Source organism: Podospora pseudocomata (assembly GCF_035222375.1).
Source record: "Podospora pseudocomata strain CBS 415.72m chromosome 2 map unlocalized CBS415.72m_2, whole genome shotgun sequence".
Classification (NCBI taxonomy): Eukaryota; Fungi; Ascomycota; class Sordariomycetes; order Sordariales; family Podosporaceae; genus Podospora; species Podospora pseudocomata.
The window spans coordinates 1,970,863-1,991,772 of NW_026946365.1; the positions used below are offsets into that span (position 1 = coordinate 1,970,863).

At 50.5% G+C, this 20,910-nt stretch overlaps 8 protein-coding genes across 8 annotated transcripts; 5 read left to right on the forward strand and 3 right to left on the reverse strand.

The window, feature by feature from the left end:
• The first annotated feature begins 136 nt into the window (after nucleotides 1-136).
• Nucleotides 137-4,192, forward strand: QC762_204545 (uncharacterized protein). The gene is given in 6 exon segments (XM_062887345.1): nucleotides 137-1,167; nucleotides 1,218-1,568; nucleotides 1,623-1,769; nucleotides 1,832-2,185; nucleotides 2,239-2,787; nucleotides 2,798-4,192. 5 exon segments carry the CDS (start codon nucleotides 280-282, stop codon nucleotides 2,578-2,580), a joined length of 2,082 nt encoding a protein of 693 aa, XP_062747160.1. The 5' UTR covers nucleotides 137-279; the 3' UTR covers nucleotides 2,581-2,787; nucleotides 2,798-4,192.
• QC762_204550 (uncharacterized protein) lies at nucleotides 2,821-4,276 on the reverse strand (the record flags this gene model as incomplete). Its single annotated transcript, XM_062887346.1, has 3 exons — nucleotides 3,897-4,276; nucleotides 3,624-3,839; nucleotides 2,821-3,572 (listed from the first exon to the last, which is right to left on the reverse strand). Exons 1-3 carry the CDS (start codon nucleotides 4,048-4,050, stop codon nucleotides 2,821-2,823), a joined length of 1,122 nt encoding a protein of 373 aa, XP_062747161.1. The 5' UTR covers nucleotides 4,051-4,276.
• A 1,236-nt stretch (nucleotides 4,277-5,512) lies between these two features.
• Nucleotides 5,513-7,838, reverse strand: QC762_204560 (uncharacterized protein). The gene is made up of 2 exons (XM_062887347.1): nucleotides 6,103-7,838; nucleotides 5,513-6,052 (listed from the first exon to the last, which is right to left on the reverse strand). Exons 1-2 carry the CDS (start codon nucleotides 7,417-7,419, stop codon nucleotides 5,558-5,560), a joined length of 1,812 nt encoding a protein of 603 aa, XP_062747162.1. The 5' UTR covers nucleotides 7,420-7,838; the 3' UTR covers nucleotides 5,513-5,557.
• Nucleotides 7,839-8,195: 357 nt separating this feature from the next.
• QC762_204570 (uncharacterized protein) lies at nucleotides 8,196-9,716 on the forward strand (the record flags this gene model as incomplete). Its single annotated transcript, XM_062887348.1, has 1 exon — nucleotides 8,196-9,716. One exon carries the CDS (start codon nucleotides 8,196-8,198, stop codon nucleotides 9,714-9,716), a length of 1,521 nt encoding a protein of 506 aa, XP_062747163.1.
• Nucleotides 9,717-11,403: 1,687 nt separating this feature from the next.
• Nucleotides 11,404-14,339, forward strand: QC762_204580 (uncharacterized protein; the record flags this gene model as incomplete). Its single annotated transcript, XM_062887349.1, has 2 exons — nucleotides 11,404-13,786; nucleotides 13,855-14,339. 2 exons carry the CDS (start codon nucleotides 11,404-11,406, stop codon nucleotides 14,337-14,339), a joined length of 2,868 nt encoding a protein of 955 aa, XP_062747164.1.
• QC762_204590 (uncharacterized protein) lies at nucleotides 14,282-16,997 on the reverse strand. Its single transcript, XM_062887350.1, has 2 exons — nucleotides 15,475-16,997; nucleotides 14,282-15,413 (listed from the first exon to the last, which is right to left on the reverse strand). Exons 1-2 carry the CDS (start codon nucleotides 16,461-16,463, stop codon nucleotides 14,396-14,398), a joined length of 2,007 nt encoding a protein of 668 aa, XP_062747165.1. The 5' UTR covers nucleotides 16,464-16,997; the 3' UTR covers nucleotides 14,282-14,395.
• Nucleotides 16,998-17,338: 341 nt separating this feature from the next.
• On the forward strand, nucleotides 17,339-18,870 carry QC762_204600 (uncharacterized protein). Its single transcript, XM_062887351.1, has 3 exons — nucleotides 17,339-17,835; nucleotides 17,884-18,539; nucleotides 18,598-18,870. Exons 1-3 carry the CDS (start codon nucleotides 17,642-17,644, stop codon nucleotides 18,771-18,773), a joined length of 1,026 nt encoding a protein of 341 aa, XP_062747166.1. The 5' UTR covers nucleotides 17,339-17,641; the 3' UTR covers nucleotides 18,774-18,870.
• A 460-nt stretch (nucleotides 18,871-19,330) lies between these two features.
• On the forward strand, nucleotides 19,331-19,867 carry QC762_204610 (uncharacterized protein; the record flags this gene model as incomplete). Its single annotated transcript, XM_062887352.1, has 1 exon — nucleotides 19,331-19,867. One exon carries the CDS (start codon nucleotides 19,331-19,333, stop codon nucleotides 19,865-19,867), a length of 537 nt encoding a protein of 178 aa, XP_062747167.1.
• Nucleotides 19,868-20,910: the final 1,043 nt, after the last annotated feature.

Consider the following 20,910-nt stretch of genomic DNA (forward strand, 5'->3'; position numbering starts at 1 on the left):
GACCCAGAAGTCAACAAATGCCAGGTGCTTATTCTGGGGCCAATGAGAGTCAATCAGAGCTCGACCGGCGAAGGAGCTACCCCGCCCAGACGCTTTTATTGGCGAGCTTTTCTCACATATCATGGTCTGACCATTTTTAGTTCGGCCCTTGATGCTGGAAGTGTTTCTAGATACTACATGTACCAGTTTCTTATTGCGTTTAAGCCTCCCACCGGCACGTCACGTTCCACAGTTGCCAACTTCTGATCCTTACATTACCTGTTCGCAAATTCCAAAACCATGTCCGGCCACGGAGAGGGTCACGCCGGCCCAGAAACAAACGAATCAGACCCCGGCTTGGCGGCATCAGAATGTTTCGACTCCATGTTCGACTTTGAGCAGTGGGAGGCAGATCAAGAGGTTCGCTGGGAGTTGCATCAGGACCTTCAAGGCCTTTCAAGTCTCGCAAGTAGTGGCGACGAAGGTCTCAACATCACCTCGCTCACACCTCAGTCTTCGTCCATCGATTTCGATTTGGACGAACCCCTGCGGACTACTACACCCGTGTCAACGATAGTTCCTACAACAGTGTCGGCCAACATCGAAAGTTTGTCATGCCTTGGCGTTCCATCATGGGACTTCGTTTCGACACCCGACCATAATTCTATCTCTTTGCCATCGACCCATCTTGTTTACTCCCCTGACAGAGCCTCTGGAACTGATGGGGCCGAAGTACCCTTGAGGCAGCAGTCGCTCCCAAGCGGTTACTCAGGAGACTATAGCAACCAAACAACCGGGGATCACAATGCCTTCTCCAAAGACCCGTCAGTGGAAAGACAGAGCGATGTTGGGGTTGGGGTTGGTTCTTATGTCATCCGACCCAAACAAAGCCTGCCACACTCGAAGAAAGGTTCCCGGACAAAGTCACACCGCACTATCTCAACAAAGTCAATCCAGTTGACGACAGAGAATGTGACATCCTATGACTGTTCCATAGCTTTTAGGAGCATCCTGCCCAGACTCGACCCTCAAGGGACACCTTGCAACCACACTGAACCAGACGCCCAAGCTTCCAGTTCGATGCCACGTAAAGGAAAGCGCAAGCCCAACACAGACGAAGACCGCAAGAAGATCAAGCTTGTGAGGAGGATTGGTGCATGCTTACGATGTAGGATCTTCAAAGAAGCCGTGAGTTGCACTATGAGTCGATGGCAGATACGTGCTAACATCGGTGATAGTGTGATGAAAACGAGCCTTGCGGGCGATGTTTAATAGCTCTTGCCAACGCTAAAGTTTTTTCATTACCATGTTATAGAGAGCCACTGGAAAACGTCATTGCATTTCGGGCTGGAAATTCCAGGGCCGGAAAACTTCGCTCGGAGCCAATATCTATTAGATGGGCCGGTGATGACATAAGTCCGAGAGTCGTAGCGTTGTCATATCCGTTCAAGAAACAGGGCGCTGGGGCAGGATTAACAGTCACCATTAAATGTCGCAAGTTCGTACCTTACGAGTGGGATGTGATGGAAGAACCATGGTCTATTTCTCCAAAAAAGTCCATTCCTATGATATCAACACCATTTGCCTGTGTAAGTGCATTAGAGATCCGGTTATTTGTCAACGCTGACTGATTGAAACTCCAGTACGACGATGGTGCAAGCGTGGCTGCTGTTGCAAGGTACATTGAAGCCACCAAGGCAGCACTCTTGGATGAGAGTCTCGACGGTATTTTGGACGACATGATTCGACTGAGTACTGCTGAAGCAACACGTTACTGCTTGAAATACAGGGTGAGCTCTTCCAGTGAGCTTCTCAGGAAACTGTGATCATCGGCTAATATTGGCGGTGACAGGACTCTGCTGTAGCAACTGCCATGAACATCCGCGCAGCCAGCTTTTTCTCCCGAACGAAAATGATCATGACTGAAAACAATGTGCTTGAATTGCCTTATTTTCATAATCCACATTTTCTACTCAACGGTGGCTACCCTGTACCATCAATGATTGACTATCAGATGGATTACATGGCAATTACCTACATGCACGGACAGATGGAAGTCCTTGTAAAGCAGTTGAAGAAGCTAATTTTCACCAAAAACCAGCGTAAAAGTTGGTACGAGGTCTACTTGACAGTATTCGTGCTGCTTCAAAGTTTGGAGACAGTGCATGCTCGCCAAATAGACATCATTCGGCGGTATGAACCAGAGGTACGGACGAATCTTACAAACCTTGCAGAAATCTCACTAATGGTGATGATCAGGGTGGTGAGGCATTGTCAAAAGCTCGAAATATTGGCACGAGAATGATCGAAGAATGGAAATACTCTGCAAGAATTCTGATTTATCATTATCGAGCTGTTTTGAAAGGCATGGTACCATTCGCAGCCACCTGGAACGACAAACACGTGGCCGAGTTGCGCCACGACTGCGGCCTGGATGAGGAGGCGCTTCAATATGCTCGACAAATGTCGGGTTTCATCAGGACCCGATTCGACTCTCTCAGACGATTGACCAAAGAGGGGCTCGATAACGATGCTGTAAGGCCGTTGGCGTGGATAGCACGACTTTATATCGACGATGAGGTTGACTCAGGCAAGAAGTAGAGAGGGGCGTTCAATTTCAGCAAACACAGTTATAGTATACCTGTTGTTATCTCCTCCGAGCCAAGACATTGCAAAAACGAGTTTCAACCTCCGCTTGCACCAGACGAGTCTTTCGTTCAGAGCACTAGGAACCGGCAAAGATCCTTCGACAAACCAGCAAAATCCACCGTCAACCTTTCACTGGCCCAGACGGCACCATTGTTACACCAACACGCACGCGCTGCACAGCCACACCAGAACTCAGTCATGGTCCGGGTTAGCAGAGATGCCCATCTGCTTGATCCTCATGCCAGGAGCAACCTTGTCCATCTCATCCTTGGTCCAGTACGCCCTCTCAGCAGGACTCAGATCAAACGTCTCGTCCAACTTCCTCTGCAAGACAGGAGCGGACTCCCATCCCTTGTGGCTGTCATGCAGCCACAGGCGCATGATGTACCGCTGGTTCCACACATCATCCGGCGAGTCAACAAACCCAGCACGTGCATGGAGAACAGCAAAGTTGTTGATGAACAACAAATCTCCAGCCTCGGGAACAATCCGAAGGTTGACACGCGTAGCGGCCTCCTGGACCCGATTAAGAGCAGCAATCCTCTCGGGTGTAAGCTGTGGAGCATCAGGCGAGAAAGGGATGGCGGGATTCGCCCCCAAGAACGTAACGGCCATATTGATCTGAAGCTGGTTGTTGTGGAACCCAATCACGGGCCTGTTGAAGGTCCTGGTGATGGTTTGATTTGGGCCGGGGCGGTGGACGCGCTCCCAGTACCAATTCTCGGAGAGAATGCGCAAGACTTCGGGGTCTCGCTTCATGAGGTCGTTGTAGATTGAGGCGATGGGGGCGAGATACTGGTCTCCTCCTTCGAGGGGAGTGCTTTGGACGAAGAGAGAGACCATGTCACCGACGTCGATGTCGGTGTGAAATGTCATGGGCTTGGCGAGCTCGAGGGGGCTGAGCTTTTGCGAGAGTTGGGCACGGGAGCGGTCACGGATGTGGTCTTGGGAAAAGTTTAGCTTTTGCTTTCAGTCTCTGAAGCAGGAAGCCTCACCAATGTTTCTTGCACGCTGATCAGCAATGTAGCTGGTGATGCCGGCGTAGAGGATCACACATTCCTCGTCTGTGTAAGCCGAGGGGTTGATGCCACGGATACGGTGGAATCCTCGGCCGTTGTACACATGGTCCGTGACTTTCTGGAGCCGTTTGGCAAGTCCCTGAGAAAGAGGGAATGTGGTAGGGTCTGCATGGCCACGGGAAAGGCCCAGGGCTGGTGGGCAAGTGTCAGTTGATGACGTGGGCTGCATATGAGGGACACATGTGTTACCTTGGAAGTGTTTGATGGCGGAGTTGAGCTCCTCAATATCTTGGCTTGAGAACTTGTCAGTGAAAACATCAGTGTTGGACTCAAAGTCGGCACCAGTCCATGCCAGGTCACCGGTGAGCTCTTTAGGCCAGTCGGCGGAGCTAGGGCAGTCCATTGTTCAGGATCTTGTCTGAGTCGTGCAATTTCTCCCTTGGAAGTCCAAGTATGATGAGATTGGAGAGAGAGTAGTGTGTACAGAACTTGATCTTCAAGACCCCCATTCTCAACGGGACTAATGTCTGCATATATACCCTTCATCCATTGCATCCAGCTCATGAACGTGAATGCCCTCGATGCGGCTCAACTGCGTATTCCCCCTATTCCACAAGGCTATGAGGCTCAAATCGAGGCTCTGAGCTAACTGCCGGGCCAAGAAGAAGCTTCAGGGGTGTAGCTTATGTGAACACATGCAGAGCGGTTGGGGTGGTGTGCTAACCGAGCGTGCCATTTGTTGCCAGACCAAGAATGAAGCAGAAGTGCAACAATAAGTCTCTCACACTGTGCAGAGATGATAAGCAGAGCCTCAAGCCAGCGGGACACAGCATCCGAAACAGTCTAAGTTCGGGGCGGAAGACTGTCAGCGTGACCACGGACTGAGCCGGTTCCGCGTGGAGAGCCAATGATCGAGGGTTGTGATGAAGAAAATGGGCTGTTGATTTATGAAACCCCCACGATAAAATTCAGGCTTGCATGGTAGGATATTATGTCACGGATCCAATGGCTTCAGAGTGATAAACATAGGTAGGATGGTGAGTAAGCACGGGTTAGGTAATGACATTCTGGACCTTGTTTTTCAATGAGGCTCTTCGCACGCGCTAGCCCGTAATGATGAGTGGAAGGAGGGGATAAACAAAATGAATGGAATCAGTTGAGTGCCCAAAGAAGGAAACTCGGCGAGATGGGAGTCGTTGACTCTTGCCACTGTGTTCACCGTCTGTGGTTGATCCGGCAAATGACTTTCTCGGCAGCCCCAATTGGTTGATTTCCAATGATGTCAAGACTCGAGACAAGATGATGAACTGCTCCTGATTCAACTCTGGACCAGTCATACAGGGCTAGCCGCCTTCACCATCCAGCAAATGGAACGGATGTTACCGTGTCTAGGCAGTTAGGTATCCAAGGACACCTCCACCAGCCGATAAACGTCGGTATACACCGGCCTAGAGTGCCATATCCCAGATTCTATGTACATGCTTCCCCCCCTAATTATGTTAAACCGACTGTGTCACACAGCTTCTGAGTAACCATCAGGCCCTTAGAGCCGATCAGGTGTTAGGATCTGCTTCACTCGTTCACCAGAATAGGCAATCATTTCCAGAACTACAAAGACTTGGTAGTTTTGTGACACATAAACTGTCTTTCACCGAGGATGGCATCTCCGGTTTCTGCTCTAGATAGCTTGTTATCAGAGGCGTAAAGGCTTTCGTCAAATCATCAAACAGCCGAGCATATGTGACTAAGGATCGTGTCATTTTGACCGCATTCGGCCCTCAAACGTAGCGGGACTGTCTATGTTTGGCTGAACAGCTTGACATAGGTACGACTAAAGGAATTTCAGGGCGTAGGCTCTCATCAAACTCGTCTTTCAGTTCCGTTTCTTTTGCCTAGTTCTCGATGCTTACCTATATGTTCAGCCTCCTCACCAGCTCTATATCCGATTCCCGCCGCTGAAGCCCACTCCCACCCCTATCATATATGGACGTTGTCACTGGGCCATACCCCTCCACTTTCTTCCGCAAAAAGCCGAGCCAGACGAAAGATAAAAGTATCAGTCCCACAGCGACAATAGCCATACCCAGTGACACACCCACAACTCCACCAAGTGGCATCTCTAACCTGAAGCCTACGAAGCTCAGACCAATGAAGAGACCTGAGAGAACGGTGAATATCAAGAGCATATAGATCGTGCTGGCAGTGGTGAGGGCTGTCATGAACTTTATGAGACGGTTGCCAACCCGCCCGATGGAAGGCCAGTTGATGCTGCGAGCGATCGTGCTCGGGATGGTGTGGGTGACAGCGGTCTGGACGGTGGAAAAGTATAGCGCAAGGTATGTGACAGCGGTGACGCCTATGGACACTCCCAGCCATCGTGGCCAGGTGTATTGGTCTTGAAATTCCTACCAAGATGTGTGAGTTATGAACAAGGGAAATAATTTAAGGCACTTACAATTACGTTCATCCCAAAAACAGCAGCAATGAAGCTCAGTGGTATAAAGAAGAAGGCCAGTTGTGTAAGCTTCGATATCGACTCGGCTTGGGCGATGGCCCGCTGGCTCTCTAAAATGCTGAGGGTCGACATAAGCGCTTGAAAAGCCGTTTCGACTCTATTTCGAATCGCCTCGAGTTCAGCGTTGATCTGGTTGAGTCGCCATGCTATCATTTGCTCCGAGTCATCGCCGTATGGCGGGACCAACTGACGGGGCCTCTCCTTGGTGTGCTGATCAAGTTTCTCCATCATATACCGGACAGAGACCCGGAGGTTGGCGAGGGTGTTCCGCCATCGGCCAAGATAATCTCTCCACTGCGGCACCGAGGAGCGCAGCTGCTCGTCTTCGCCCAAATACAATTCGACCTCGTCCAACCCCCGACCCAGCTCGAACAGGATGGTTGGCATATCATCCACCACAAAACCAAGCATCGTTTGTATGAGCCAAGTATCATTTTGTCTTCCTCGAAACGGACTCGGGGCATCCAGCGCCTTTTTGATACGGTCTAGGGCTGTCGTCTCGAGGATAAAACAGGGCTGATTCGGCAGAGGTTTGGAGCCTATGTCTCCAGACCACAAGTTGAGGTTCACCTGCCTGACTGTATGCATTCTTTGTGGATCGACCAGAAGGCACCCAACAAGTTGGCCATTCTCCCGTCTCGAGTAATGAAACGACATGCGCGTTGAGGCATGATGAAGAACAACACTCTCCATCCTCTGTGATGGGTGAAGCGGATGGTATGGTCTATATACCCCCTCCGGAAACGTTCCCCATCGACAATGGCTCTCGTATGTGGATTGGGGGTCGGCAGTTTGGTCTGTATCCCATGGTGTTCCCGCGCGAATCTTCTTCTCCATTTTCCAACCCTCAGACTTTTGCAGGGCTGGTTCTGACCAGCTGACAAAGAAACTACCGGTAGATCTGTCCTGGTGGAAGCCCATTTTGTGTCCTGAGCCGCGTCCAAGATGGGCTGTGAAGAACTCTGGGGGCAGGTACAACCCCATATCTGCCAAACGCGTTGCCTGAAGGTCGCTATGAGCTTCAACGAGGTATATCAAATCGTAATCTTGAGAGGGTTCCAGGGCTTCGTCAGGGTTGGGTTTGGTCTGTGACAAGTCGACGGCGGTGAAACTGGTCTTTCCATCATTTTGGACTTGAAGTCGCAGACATCTGGAGGTGGCTTCCGAAGGTTCTGAGGGTTTGGCGGGCTCCCGGCCGATAACGGGATCACCCAGCAATCTCACCGAGTCAAGCGACGAGGTCCTTCTTTTGAGCATTCTGACTTAATTGATGCTTCCTGGGTTTCAGACATTAAGGATCATGGGAACTTGCTTTGTGATAAATGCGGCTGACCTCTATTGCCCCTTGATACTCCCCCCTGTCCCACGACTGTTCTCAGCCGCACGCGGGGTCGTCGTGCTCATGGAGATCATCTTCAAACTGTTGGCACGCCTCTCCGGCCGAAGACAATAATGTTTGTGGAGGACACTCCCGTCTTTCCTACGGTTTCCTCGGTTGCCGTCTGACGGGATTAGGATTCAATGTGATACCCGTGGGTACATGGCAAAGCGTAAGTTGGGACTGGCGAGCGTGCCTTCAAGATTTGGCATGCACACCCCTAACCCTTGGCCAACGAAGTGTGGCTGGAGATGGTCCGCGCACCAGCACTTCAGCGCGTGTCTGCCTTCTCAAGCTGGGATAAGTGTTTATCCACCAAATGTCCCCAACTATCGCCGGGCACGATAACGTCTTGGGCCCCAATTGGTTTCTTTCTGTCGACAAGTCACATGAGGGGTCTCTGGGGCAATAGTATTGGATCGCCTTACACACCACCACTTGCTGGCAGGATGCCTTGACCACTTCATGGGGTGCTAGGTAAGGCAATCAGCCCTTCCCTAGGGTTCATATGACTCGGGGATTATCATGGATTTGAATAAGGTATATTCTCACACTTCCATTGGCCGGCGCACGCGGAATACTGACTCTTTTTTTGTTCTAAAGAAGCATTACACCGCATGCGAGCTGTTTGGCCGCTTCCCTTTCAAGTCCATTGATGCTGGGGATCATGGCATCACAGCCCTCTTGTTGGGGCATATTCCCCACACCAGCCAACAATGAGCTCACCAGACACACTATCTACCATGATCTTAACCCAGCCTGCCAGGAAATCCGCCTGCTCAGAGTTCATCTTGAGGAAAAAGACAGCTTTATCCGGTGTGAGCTCCTACCAGCAGCTAGTCTGTCCAACATCAGAGGGCAGTACACGGCAATATCCTACTGCGCGGGAGACCCTAGGAGAACCAAAAAAATATTCGTCAACGGCATCCCGTTCAATGTCTTTGAGAATCTTGCCCATGTCTTGGAAATGACAAGGAACTTCTGGACCAAGACGTTTCCCGATAAAGAGTGCATAATCTGGGCCGACCAAATCTGCATTAACCAGTTCAACCTTGCTGAGCGCTCACACCAGGTCGGTTTCATGAGGGGTATTTACTCTTCAGCGGCGCAGACCTTGATATGCCTTTCCACCACCGACGTTGACCCTCGTGGAGTTGAGTGGCTGGTGAAGCTACACCAAAGTGTCGATCCTGATGGCGACTTCTACCAGTACTACTTCCACCTTGAGTACTACCTCCGAACCAACCTGGCCAACAAACAATTTGCCGACGATTGGTTTGCATTTTACGACGTCTTCAACAGCCCATGGTGGATGCGAACTTGGGTCTATCAAGAGTTTATTTCATCCTCCAACATCTATTTTTTGTATGGCAAATCATCTGTTCCCTGGAAAAGACTGTCAGAAGTACTCCCGACACTTCAAAAATACAGCCACTTCCCCTACTTTGGCCCAGCTATTACTGAACGCCAAGCACAAGTCGCAGACACAAAGAACATTGTCAACTTTTTCGTAATCAGTAAACTTCGGTTTGATCGGGTTGGGCCATTCGACTTGATGGATCTGCTTTCTCAATCTCGACATCTTCAGAGCAGCGATAGCCGCGACGGGATCTATGCTTTCCTTGGTCTTGTTCGTGAGAGCTACGGGATCATTCCAGACTATTCCCCTGAGAACACTATGGAACAGCTTTTGGTGGATATTGCAACGCGGATTGTTTTGCAAGACAAAACATTGGATATTCTCTCAGATGCGAGCAGGGTGAGAGGAGAGCTGTCGCCACGACTTCCCTCTTGGGTTCCAGATTGGACCACAAAGACTTGTGTCAGCCTTATTCCAAGAACCATCCGAGATACAAGCGACGGATCAGTCGCTTTATTTCCTCGAATCGTTCAATCAGGGAAGCTAGAACTTCAAGGTTTTCATATCGGTGTTTTCAGAAAGGGAAAGCTTGGGTGGTACTTCCCCAACAGTCGGGACAGATTTCGTCATGATGGTGAAGGTCGGGAGGAGTTGTGGGATATTTTCGGGGCTCAAGGTCCATTTGTTTTGCGTCACTTGGGGAATCAGTATCATCTTGTTAGGGAAGCACAGAGAAATAAACCTGCTGGATATAATAGCGTGGAGGATGCTGTTCAGAGACATGGATTGCAAGCGCAGACAGTGGTACTCTCTTAAGGTACTTAGTTTCAGTTGCCTTTGTTGTTTATCACTGTCAGGTTAGGTACCAGACCTAGCACCTACTGTATTCTTCGACGGGAATATTGATATCAGGTATCACACCAGCGTCACAGGAACCAAGTACCCCTGCCACCTGTTCCCCAGCGGTGCGAAGAACAAGCAAGGCCTGCGAAACAGCTGGCAGATTCATATTGGAACACTCCAAGTCTTGTACCACTTCCCTTCTTTAAGGTAGACTATGCAGACTACTATATCCCTTTTGGTAATGAACTGTAGCCCGGGTAGTTTCCTCCGACTACGACGTTGTATTGTGGCTGCATAGTAGCATTTTATAGACTTATAGCGATTGGCAGCTGAGATACGAATGCAACCTAGGTACCTAGCATAATGTAACTCTGATACCCTTCTTTTTAACCTCTGCACCTTTGCACTCTGCCCTGCCACTCCAGAGCCGGTTTGATGCAATTGCGCTCGGCATGTTGCCTGAATCGGGCCTTTGAAATGCCTTGAAGTTTGTTAGACTGGAAGTTGTGATGACATGGTACCCAGTTGATAGGCATTAATGTCTCATAGTCAACGATATCTATTCCATGCACGATGTTCTAATCACCAGAATAAAGGAGACTGATCAGCCTATTCCAATCCTAGGTATTCCCTCATTCATCAGTCTCCAGGGTAATATCAAAACAACATTTGCCCTTGGAAGGTCATCCTCTAAGCACAAGCAAGATATGAGGACCCGCGCCTATGCATTGCTCAGCAGCATGTTCACGACCAAACTTCGAGTTAGGACGAACGTTGAAGCATGCTACAAACCCATACCTCTCAGGACTGGATTCTTGCTTATCATGGCACTGTAGTATGTTCACTCCCTGACTGAATGTACCTATCTTACAGCTGACAACGACTGGGAAGTATCTGCTGTCTTCTCGCTCTCGTGGAAACAGCTCTTCAAAAGTTTTCCATCTCTCATGATCGACGAACCGTGCCCAATGACACCGCCTCTTTCGGGTACGGGTCTTTTGTCAGCGCTCCGCTTATCCCGCCGCGACAAACAACGCGTGCCATATATGCTCTACCAGATCTACAACCAAGATGGACACCTGCAAAAGGACTAAGAGCCGCCAACACCACGACCAATGGTACAGTCCCCAACCCCTCAACAATCGCACCCAGTTCAACATCTCCGGTCGTCAACCCAACACCTACAGAGTCAGGTCCACCGGCCTGGATGGAGGCACTAGAAGGGCCATTTCGATCTGCTGGGCGGAACGCCTACTTTTGGGATGAAAGTGTGTCGTCAGGAAACGGTACGAAAGAAATCTTTACAGAAAGGAGCCAACTTAATGGTCGAGCACCCATTCCACCGCTCGACAATTGGGGCCGGCTACTGGGCCCACGTCACAGCTTTCGCTTTTTGGTTACGGCAGGGGACTATATCAGCCCCGATGCAAGCTCTTTTCGTAATCTTCTGGCCATATGGCACGACCCCTTGGACTCCCAAGCTAGCCTCGCAGTCTTAAGACGTGATCTAGGCCTTATTGACGAGACATACGAAACCCCAGGAAAGGACGAGCCAGACTACCTCAGGAATTCCCCTCAGTCCTGCACAGTGGTGTGCAGTGGGTCAGCACTTATCTTTTTGGACCAGACTTGTTGGTTGTCGTGGTATATCACCTCATTGATGTGGACTTATACCTGTACAGACACTGTGCAGTTCCAAAACACGCATTGTTTTAGCTTGGTTGCAGACTTCAACAATGGACACAAAGATCAGCCTTGCAGCAGTCCGGATCCCAGTGGTTTGGAGGGAGATGAAGCGCAGAGCTTAGTATTTGAGTCAAATCGTCATGAAGAACAAGACAACAAGAGCAGTACTGCTCCTGATACAGTCCAAAGAACAACCTTTGCATCATCGATGACCTCTTCATTCTCTGCAGCTTTTACATCATCGGTAGCCTTTTCATCGTCACCAGCTTTTTCATCGTCAAAAAGCTTTCCATCGTCAACAACTTTTTCATCAACAACCTTTTCATCATCACCAGCTGTTTCGTCATCATCAGAAGCATTGCTGACCTTTCAGCCGCCCATGACAATCATCACCAGCATTACTCATAGCGGTTTCAACCATGGCTCCTTCAGCACATTGACCGAAAGTAATAGTCAAACCGACAACACGGTTAGCCAGCCCACAATACAACCATCGACTTCATTACCAGACAAGAATAGCATTAAGCCGTCAAAATCTCAAACAGAGGAGTTCACAGACATTAGTAGTAGCCATATTAGTACAACCGTGGAAAGCAAAGGTACAAGTAGGATCCACCCCGATAGTATAACATCGACCAGGCGCAGTCTCGAGGCAAGCGACCAGTCAACAACTCCCTCTAAGAGTTTCACGGCCACTACCTCTACTTCCCAGGTCACACAAGAATCAGGGGTTCGGGATAGCCTTTCAAGGATCAGTGAAACAAAACAAACAACAACACCACACTTCAATGCGTCCCAAACTACGACGCCAACAACCCTATATGCTGACTCTATATCGATAACATTATTGCAAATAAAAAGCTTATCATATCCAGATGCGACACAATTCCGACAATTAGTTGGGTCTCAATCAAGTCAAAAACGTCATGATAAGACAATCAGCGGTGCTTGGCAATCAACAACATTTCCTAGCATGGACAAACCCAATAGTGCAGGCCAATCACCAGTTTCAAACACGAAAACGAGGCCCCCAGCCGTCAAACTGCCCGAAGAGCCTAATATGAGCGATAGGTCAACCCGCTCTTTGATTGTCACAACAGAAGCTTCTCACAGTCTTGATTCTCTCGAGGACGTTGCCAGCCTAGCTCTGGCACAAAAGGCGACAGTCAGCCAACCTACAGGCTCGGTGAATAGAACAAGGATAATCACTGCATTACAGTCGCACAAAGAAGCCATCAATCTGTCCACAATGACTTCTTTTCCTACGGATGTCAGGACTTTGGCCGCGATAGCCATCCCTACTTCCGTCACAGACCTACATTCTTCGCCATCGACAAGTCATAACCCAACAAAAACGGTCAGTTCGGTGATAGGCGGAGCACAAATACCGCCTCTTTTTCACCCTGTTTCATTGGGAGACTATTTCCTAGCTGCATACGTGCCTGTAATCATCACGTTGCCCTTGGCAGCTTTGGCACAAATATTGAGCATGGAGGTCAAAGCACTTGCTCCCTTCCACGCACTCAGTAGACCGATGGGGGCGGCAGCTACAGACTCCCTGTGCCTCCCCACAGGTGGCTTTCCGGGGATCTATAAAAGCATTTGCCTTTGCTTCCGGCGTCAAGGTCGACAGCCCTTATTATTTCTGGTCGATCTGCTTGTCTGGACCACGGCCATCATTGCCTCGCTCTCTAGCGAGGCCTTCGGCATCAAGCTCCATGGCAAATGCAAACACGACGATTTCAGAGGATGCTACATGGGAATTGCAGTATTCAGCACTCAAAGCCGAATCATTCAGAGTCTACTGGGCTTCGCCTTGTGTCTTATTCTGCTTATTATGTATCGGCTCCGAAACTGGCAAACCGGCATTGATGTGCCGCATGGTCGAAGTGTCGCAGCCATATCTATGCTTGTTACTGAACCACGCACACGCAGAGTCTTGCAGCACCTCAGGCCCGGTTCCCACACCGGGAGACTCAGTAACAAGGACATGGCACGCCAGCTTGAAGGGTACATCTTTAAATTAGCACCCATCTCATCACACCTGACTGGTTACAAGCAGCTTGTTTCGTCAAGGCCTACACAAGCATTACGCAAACCCAAACCACAAAAGACACCAACCACACGCCGCTCCAGAATCACGGAATTCGTTGACCACCTTCCACAAGGCTTTCTCCTTCAATTTCTCGTCATCCTTGGTACACTCAGCTTCATAATTCTGATAATATGCTATGAAACAATTACGGGAGCCGACTCTCCGTTTGAGCACTTCATGAACTCTCAGGGCTTCGGTGTGAAGCTCCTTTTTGCAGGACTGGGTGTAGTGATATCTCTCTTTTGGGATGATTATTTCGCGCGTGAGTTGTCTCTGACATTTCTAACCCAGCAGTTGAACCCAAGCTAACCCGTCATCCCGACAAACAAGAGGTTGCACTCAAAGAGCCAGACCGCCAATTTAACCGCTGGCCGCGCCCTGCCAAAGCCTCTTCCGTTTTCCTAGTCTCCCCACCGACCACTGCCTTTGCCGCCCTGACTCCTGCTACCCTTCACAGACGCCAGTTCTTTCTCATGTGGGTTGCCTTTGTCACCGTTATGTCAAAGATCACGCCATTGTCGCTATCCAACATCCCATTCAGCCCCTGGCTCACCTGGGAGACACATCGTGTCTGTACTTGGACCGCGGTTGGGATCTTGACAACAATGATCCTCACATTGGGGTACGGTCTTATATTTGTCAAGTACTCCCGATGGCCGTCGCATCCAGGAAGACTCGGTGGCATCATCTACTACCTGTTGACAATGCCGTCTAACAGCAACGGAAGAACACCGATTTTGCGGTTTCTTGATGATGGAATGGCACCAGGAAACCATGTGGAGGATATTGAACTTGGAAATATCCAACGTCGTTGAAGCTACAAGCTACCTATACTGTATCCTAGAAACAATCCAACTCATCATGATGGACATTACCTAGACTTCCTCGGAGTAACATCAACTCCCACTAAATCACCAGCCCTATACTCTTCAAGAACCTTCATAAAGGACAAGATGCCCTCCGACCAAATACCCATCCTAGCACTCTTCATCATCTCGGCAGGATCCTGATTTGGCTTGTTGAACTCGCCCTCCGAAGTGGTATAACCTGGCGTGCACACGCTAAGTGCAGCAAGATTGGCAGCTCGCTTGACGGCTTCCATCGCCCAGCCCTCTTCAGCCTCTACTGTCGGGTCAATCACGGCGAGCCCCCCGACCTTTTCCTCGGCCTTCTTGATGAAGTGAGTTATGTGTTCAGCCGCAATATCCAACGTCTCAGTGTTGTTAGGAGACTGCCCAAACTGAGCAGTCGGCCCAAAGAAAAGGTTAGGAAACCCGCGGCTGATAACACCATGGAGAGTCGAAGCTCCCTGAGCATCCCACTTGTCGTCGAACGACTTTCCACCACGACCAAAAACATTGATTCCCGTCCGTTTCGCAGGGTTGAGACCACCATACGCAGGAGATCGATACCCAGTGCTGAGAACGAGGATGTCGAGCGGATACTCCTTGCCTTGCACGACCAGCCCTGTGCTAGTAGCAGAGTCGATACCCTTTCCGTCTGTGTCAACCAAGTGAACGTGAGGGAGGTTGAATGCCTGCAGGTACTCATCACTGAAAGTTGGACGCTTGCACCAAACAGGGTACCAAGGCTTGAGCGCCTTTGCTGTCTCCGGGTCCTTGACGATCTCATCAATGCGAGCACGAGCCTTTTCAGCACGTGGCAGGTCCAACATCAAGAGGCCCCCAACATGCTCGCCAATCTTCTCTGGAGTAGGCTCGATGATCCCAAAGTTGGGAGAGCCAATGATAGCACAATAAGCAGGCGCCTCGGTCCATCCACAGCCCACCATGTTGACTTGCTCCGGGGGTGCGCAGTTGTTAAGGTAAGTGACCCAGTTATAGCGGCGCTCGCGTTGCCATCCTTTTTTGTTGGCGATCTTTGTTTTCCTTTATAACTGTTAGCCCGAGTTCGAAGTCTCCCCCAACAAGATCAAAGAGCTGTACTTACCATTCCTCAAGATCCGTTTCCTTCTGGCCACGCCAACTCACCGACGAAGGCGTCCGCTGGAAAACATACACCTCCTTCGCAAACTTTGCCAGCTTCGGCACAACCTGAATAGCCGTCGCACCAGTCCCGATAATCCCCACCCTTTTCCCTTCCAAGCCGGTCAAATTCTGGTCCTCCTGCGAGCCACCCGTAGTCCCATAATCCCAGCGAGATGTATGGAACATCGACCCCCCAAGGTTCTCCAGTCCCGGTACCTTGGGAACATGAGGAATCGTCAAAACACCCGACAAAACAAAGAAATAATTCGCCTGGATATTCAGCTTCCTTTCTCCCTCCTCTGGCCCCCTGCTTTCCGTCACAGCCACATTCCACACCTCCCCCTCATCACTCCACCTGCAATCCGTCACCTCCGACCTGAAAAGCGCCTTGTCATGGAGATCCCACTTTGTGGCAATCCTCTCAGCATGCTCACGCAGCTCAAGTCCCGTAGCGTATTTTTGCTTAGGAACATACCCCGTCTCTTCCAACAGCGGCATGTAGATATAACTCTCCACATCACAGTGCAGACCAGGATAGCGGTTCCAATACCAAGTACCACCATATCCACCACCAGCCTCAATGATACGGAGGTCATCAGGACCGTTGACGAGACCAGCTTCGATAAGCTTGACAGCGGCGATGAGACCGCCGTAGCCGCCTCCCAGGATGACGAATTTGTACCTCCCGCCATCCTTGACAGCGGGGGTTTTGGCGTTGAGAGCTGCGTGGTCGACCCAGGGATCTTTGCCTAGGGAATGGATGCGGGCGTCCTTGGCGTCCTGGAGGTCGACGTACTGGGCGAGGCCGTCTGAGCGGAAGCGTTTGGAGGCTTCTTCAGTGTATTTTTGCTGGATGCTGGCGAACTTGGCTTGCATGGCTGCCATGCCGGGGGGGGCTCCGTCGGAGCCATTGGTGCTGTCAGCACTGGGGAGGACCTCTGAGGTCGTCATGGTGTGAGGTTTGAAGAGTTATCTTTTGTCAACCAGGACTGAAGATACAGATAACGGAAACCAAAGAGAGAGGAACGGATGGCTTACGGGTTCCAAAACAGGACGTCGTGCAAAACTTTTACTTATGTGTCTCCCCCTGGGAAGCCCTGGGTGCGAGTACGAGCAGTTTATATACCAGAACGAGTACGATCGCGAGAATGGTAGGAAGGGATCGGGTTGCCTGGTGGTGTGTCTCGCGATGCTCACAGTGTGTGGAGTGTGTGTGTTCTGGGCTCCAGGATCTACCGGCTGCAGGGGCGTTACTGATCCCATATTGAAGGCCTCGGCAGGATTGCGAACCAGGAAAAGACAGGTCGGCCATGTCGCATTGCATACTGTACATTCCTCCTGTTGTTGCAATGCACATCGCCAACGCCCTGAGTCTCGGGGTTTAGCAGCTGTCCGATCCCAAGATTAACCGCGCTCTCCCAGGCAGGATGAAACACAACCTGCCATCTTCTTCGGCGTCCGGCATCAATCCGAAGCAATCATCTGCTGGGGGTCCAAGACAACTCACCGCTCATGGACTTGTCAAGCCGTTCCTTCACATTCTTCAGTTGCCCTCCATAGATCGCCATCCCGCTCCGTGCAAGCGCCGATCATTGGCCCTTTGGGATATAGGATTACAGACAAGGTTCTTACGCGAGCCCATGTGGATAAACGCACAAGTCACAGTGCGGGGTGGATGGGCCGTGTACATACTCCATCATTATTTGTGTACTCCGTAGGTAGTTTGATGACTCTTGTCCAATCGTCAGACACCAAGAGGAGAGTGAGGGGTCAAAAATGCAGATATCGACAGTCTCAGCCATCGCATCCCCCGAAGGCACACAGGAGCTGATAAGGTCAAACTCCCAACAAGAGTTTCTACAAGTTGCGTAATGCATCATGCTAAACTCTTGGTGCCCACGGAAGTTAACAAATCACCAACAGCTCAGCAGGGAACCAAAGTCCCCAAGGTGCCAACCGCATCAAGCGTTGGAACTGGACTCATGTGGAGCAATGCCAACATGAGACACACATATAACTTGCTCAACCTCCCCCCCTTCGCCATCATGACCCCTCTTGTCTTGTTATCGAACAGGTCGACCTGCATAAACAATACACCAATAAGAACCAACAACTAAAAAGCCACCAACATGCCTACCGGCCCAAGCTCCGTCCCAAACTTTGACGACCTTCCCGCAGTCGATGGACACCCTCAGGGCTGCGCCTGGGGAGTCTTCGACAAGGACGGAAAGAAAGACCACTACGGTACACTGAACTTTGTCACTCCTGAAATCGTAGCTGCTGCTGCCAAAGAAGTCACAGATGGCATTTCCATCTCTCTCAAGTATGTGTGCGGATTCCCCACGCAAAATAGGCCCTAACAACCCCAAAGCTGGCCCCTAAACGGCATCAAGTTCCCCTTGCCCGGCCGCAAAGCCCCCGTCCACAAACCCGTTTCCCTCCGCGAGGCAGGGATGGAAATCGATGGCTTTGACGACGAGCTCGAAATCAACACCCAATTCTCCTCCCAATGGGACTCCCTCTGCCACTGTGTCCTCCCCTCGGGCGAGACCTACAACGGGTTCAAGCCCTCTATTGAGCTCCTTCAAACAACCACCACTGAGGGCAACGAAATGCCCACTATTGATCACTGGCACTCGCCCGCCAAGGGCTGCCTCGTTGCCCGTGGCGTCTTGATTGACTTTAAGCGCTATATTGATGAGATCACTGACAAGACGTATGACCCCCTCGATGGTCATAGGATCACCGTTGAGGAGATCGAAGCGGTGGCGAAGCATCAAGGGGTGGAGATCAAGCCAGGGGATGTCCTAATTGTTCGGACGGGGTATACAGAGTTTTTGGAGAATCCAACTCCGGAAGGGTTTGCCAAGATGGCTACAATGTCGCTTTCTGGCGTGCATGGCACGACTGAGACGGCGAAGTGGTTCTGGAATAAGAGGATTGCGGCTGTTGCTTCGGATGCGCATGCTTTTGAGGCGCTGCCGCCGTTGAAGGAGAATGGGGAGGTTGGTGCTGTGTCGGATTTGGGTGAGTTCTTTGCCAGCTTTTTGAATACAAAACGAATGGGTTTGCTGACAGAAAACAGTGCTGCACAAGTGGTTTTTGAACTACTTTGGAACACCCATTGGTGAGCTTTGGGATTTGAAGGCGCTGGGAGAGTATGCCAAGAAGAAGGGCAAGTACAGCTTTTTGCTGACAAGCGCACCGCTGAATCATCCTGGACTGGTGGCTTCACCACCCAACGCCATTGCCTTGTTCTGAGCTGCTTCCAAATTTGTCAGGCAATTGATGACTTGTGTGGGAGCACAGAATTCAAAATAAAGAATAAAAAGGAAAAACCAAACCAAAGGCTGGCTCACACTGTCAGGTTAGGGACAAATAAAATAGACCGAAATGTGATGAAAAAGGGTTAAACCGCCTTCGATTACCCATATTGCCTAACTATCTCTGTTCACCTTGCGATATGCGAATAGTACGATAAGGTCGTCATAGTGGGGCTGCCTGTTAATTCCTGGGATTGAGTGTCGACATTTAAAACTACGATGATAGAATTCAAATAATAGGTAATCGACAGGGAAGTTCGTTAGATGGAATTCAGACTTTGAACACTGTGAGTTTCAACTTTGAACGCCGCTTCCTACTAGTTTGAATCCTCGAACCGATTTTCAACGTGTCCGAAGCCGCAATTCCCGGAGCCACAACTCCACCCGCCGCCTCGGCGCTCCGGCTCCCTCCTCAACCTCACCGCCGGTACCACCGTCTCTCACAAATTCACCACTTAACCACCCCAAACCTTACAAACACCACCACCCCTCAAAATGTCGACCTACACCCACCCCTCCGACCCCTCCACCCTCTCCCACGTCCAATCAACCTGGGACTTTATCCGCCCCAACTCGTCCATCTACAACCACCTCCTCTCCGACATCCGCCTCGTCGCCGCCACAAAGGGGCGCATCATCGCCCACCTAGACGTCACACCCATCCACACCAACTCCAAAAACATCCTCCACGGGGCAGTAAGCGGGACGCTGTGTGACTGGGCCGGGGGTATGGCGATTGCTGCCGAGACGGGGCTGCAAAAGACGGGCGTGAGCACGGATATGCATGTTAGTTATTGCTCGACGGCCAAGGTGGGAGATACGTTGGAGATTGAGGCTTGGGTGGGCAGGGCGGGGAAGAACTTGGGGTTTACAGGGTTTGAGATTAGGAGGGGGGTGACAAATGGAGAGGGGAAGAAGGGGGTTGTGGTGGCTATGGGGAGTCATACCAAGTTTCTATTGTTTGGGCAGGGGAAGAGTGAGATAAAAGAGGAAAAGAGGGAGGGGACGGTTGAAGGGAATGGGTCCGAGTAGGGGATTGGGGCGAGGGCAACCCTGAAAACATAGACTTATAGACAGTTACATGGCTGACAAAATAATAGAGGCAGCCGCTGGGGATGAACATGCAAGCCAGCATGACTCTAAGAATAGTTTATAGATGTTGAATGTATACTTGTGGCACTTAAAGATAAGGTAGGCAATAGACCTTTAAAGATGGTTCATATGCCTTTCAAGATAAGGTCATTTATGTGTTTGAAATAGTTGAACAGTCTTCAAAATATAGTCGAAGGCGTTTCTTTTATCTTTCAAGACCTTGAATCTACGTTACAGAGAAGATAAACCCCGCCTAAAGTTTAACAACATTGCTGGTGGTGGTTCCCAATCAGTGTCCCTAAAGGCAAACCCACGCTCATGCCTGCCATCATGGAAGTGCTGGTACGGTGCCTTCTCAAAATATGGCGGGGTTGATGCCAAACGGATGAAGCAGAAACCATCGCAAATCATCAGAAGAGGCCCGTGAAAGAGCTCGAGGTGGGTTGTAAGGGTCACTTACCAAACTTGAAAATTTAGTCCCACTCCTTATCTACCTACCTAGCTTCTTTCCGCCATTCTTCTTTTGCTCTCCGCAACCGCACCCACTCCCTACATATAATATCCACATTCAATTCTCTACATCCTTCGAACCACGCACAAGAGCCACCTAACATCCTAAGAAGCGCACTCCCGCCTAGGACATGGCGAGGGCATCGACCAGAACACCATCTGCAACTGGTTCCCCGACCTCAATGTACGCAAACGTTTCTGCCAGTTCGTCATCGACCAAGACGACGCTGCTCGGCTAGCAGAACCGAGAACAACCCGCGAGGAACTTGTTACGGTAACAGATTCCGCCAATCTATTGACCTGGTCCTGTCTTTACATTATTCTACCAGCTTTAAACAGGGAGATCCGCCCGTGGGTACCTGCTAGCCGTTGCGCCCGTGGTTTCCTTTACTGACTGAATCCCACTAGCTGGGGCCTGGGTACCGAGGAGGTATGGGATAGGGCGTTGCATATTGAGGAGCATATTCTCGCTG

Excerpts from the sequence above, each read along its gene's own strand:
- QC762_204545 (XM_062887345.1), top strand. The coding sequence starts at position 280 with ATGTCCGGCCACGGAGAGGGTCACGCCGGCCCAGAAACAAACGAATCA. Across the intron at positions 1,168-1,217 it reads GTAGGATCTTCAAAGAAGCC|TGTGATGAAAACGAGCCTTG; the intron begins GTGAGTTGCACT and ends CATCGGTGATAG. Across the intron at positions 1,569-1,622 it reads TATCAACACCATTTGCCTGT|TACGACGATGGTGCAAGCGT; the intron begins GTAAGTGCATTA and ends TTGAAACTCCAG.
- QC762_204560 (XM_062887347.1), bottom strand. The coding sequence starts at position 7,419 with ATGCTCAAAAGAAGGACCTCGTCGCTTGACTCGGTGAGATTGCTGGGT. Across the intron at positions 6,053-6,102 it reads TTTTTGGGATGAACGTAATT|GAATTTCAAGACCAATACAC; the intron begins GTAAGTGCCTTA and ends ACATCTTGGTAG.
- QC762_204590 (XM_062887350.1), bottom strand. The coding sequence starts at position 16,463 with ATGACGACCTCAGAGGTCCTCCCCAGTGCTGACAGCACCAATGGCTCC. Across the intron at positions 15,414-15,474 it reads GAAACGGATCTTGAGGAATG|GAAAACAAAGATCGCCAACA; the intron begins GTAAGTACAGCT and ends ACAGTTATAAAG.
- QC762_204600 (XM_062887351.1), top strand. The coding sequence starts at position 17,642 with ATGCCTACCGGCCCAAGCTCCGTCCCAAACTTTGACGACCTTCCCGCA. Across the intron at positions 17,836-17,883 it reads GGCATTTCCATCTCTCTCAA|CTGGCCCCTAAACGGCATCA; the intron begins GTATGTGTGCGG and ends ACAACCCCAAAG. Across the intron at positions 18,540-18,597 it reads TGGTGCTGTGTCGGATTTGG|TGCTGCACAAGTGGTTTTTG; the intron begins GTGAGTTCTTTG and ends GACAGAAAACAG.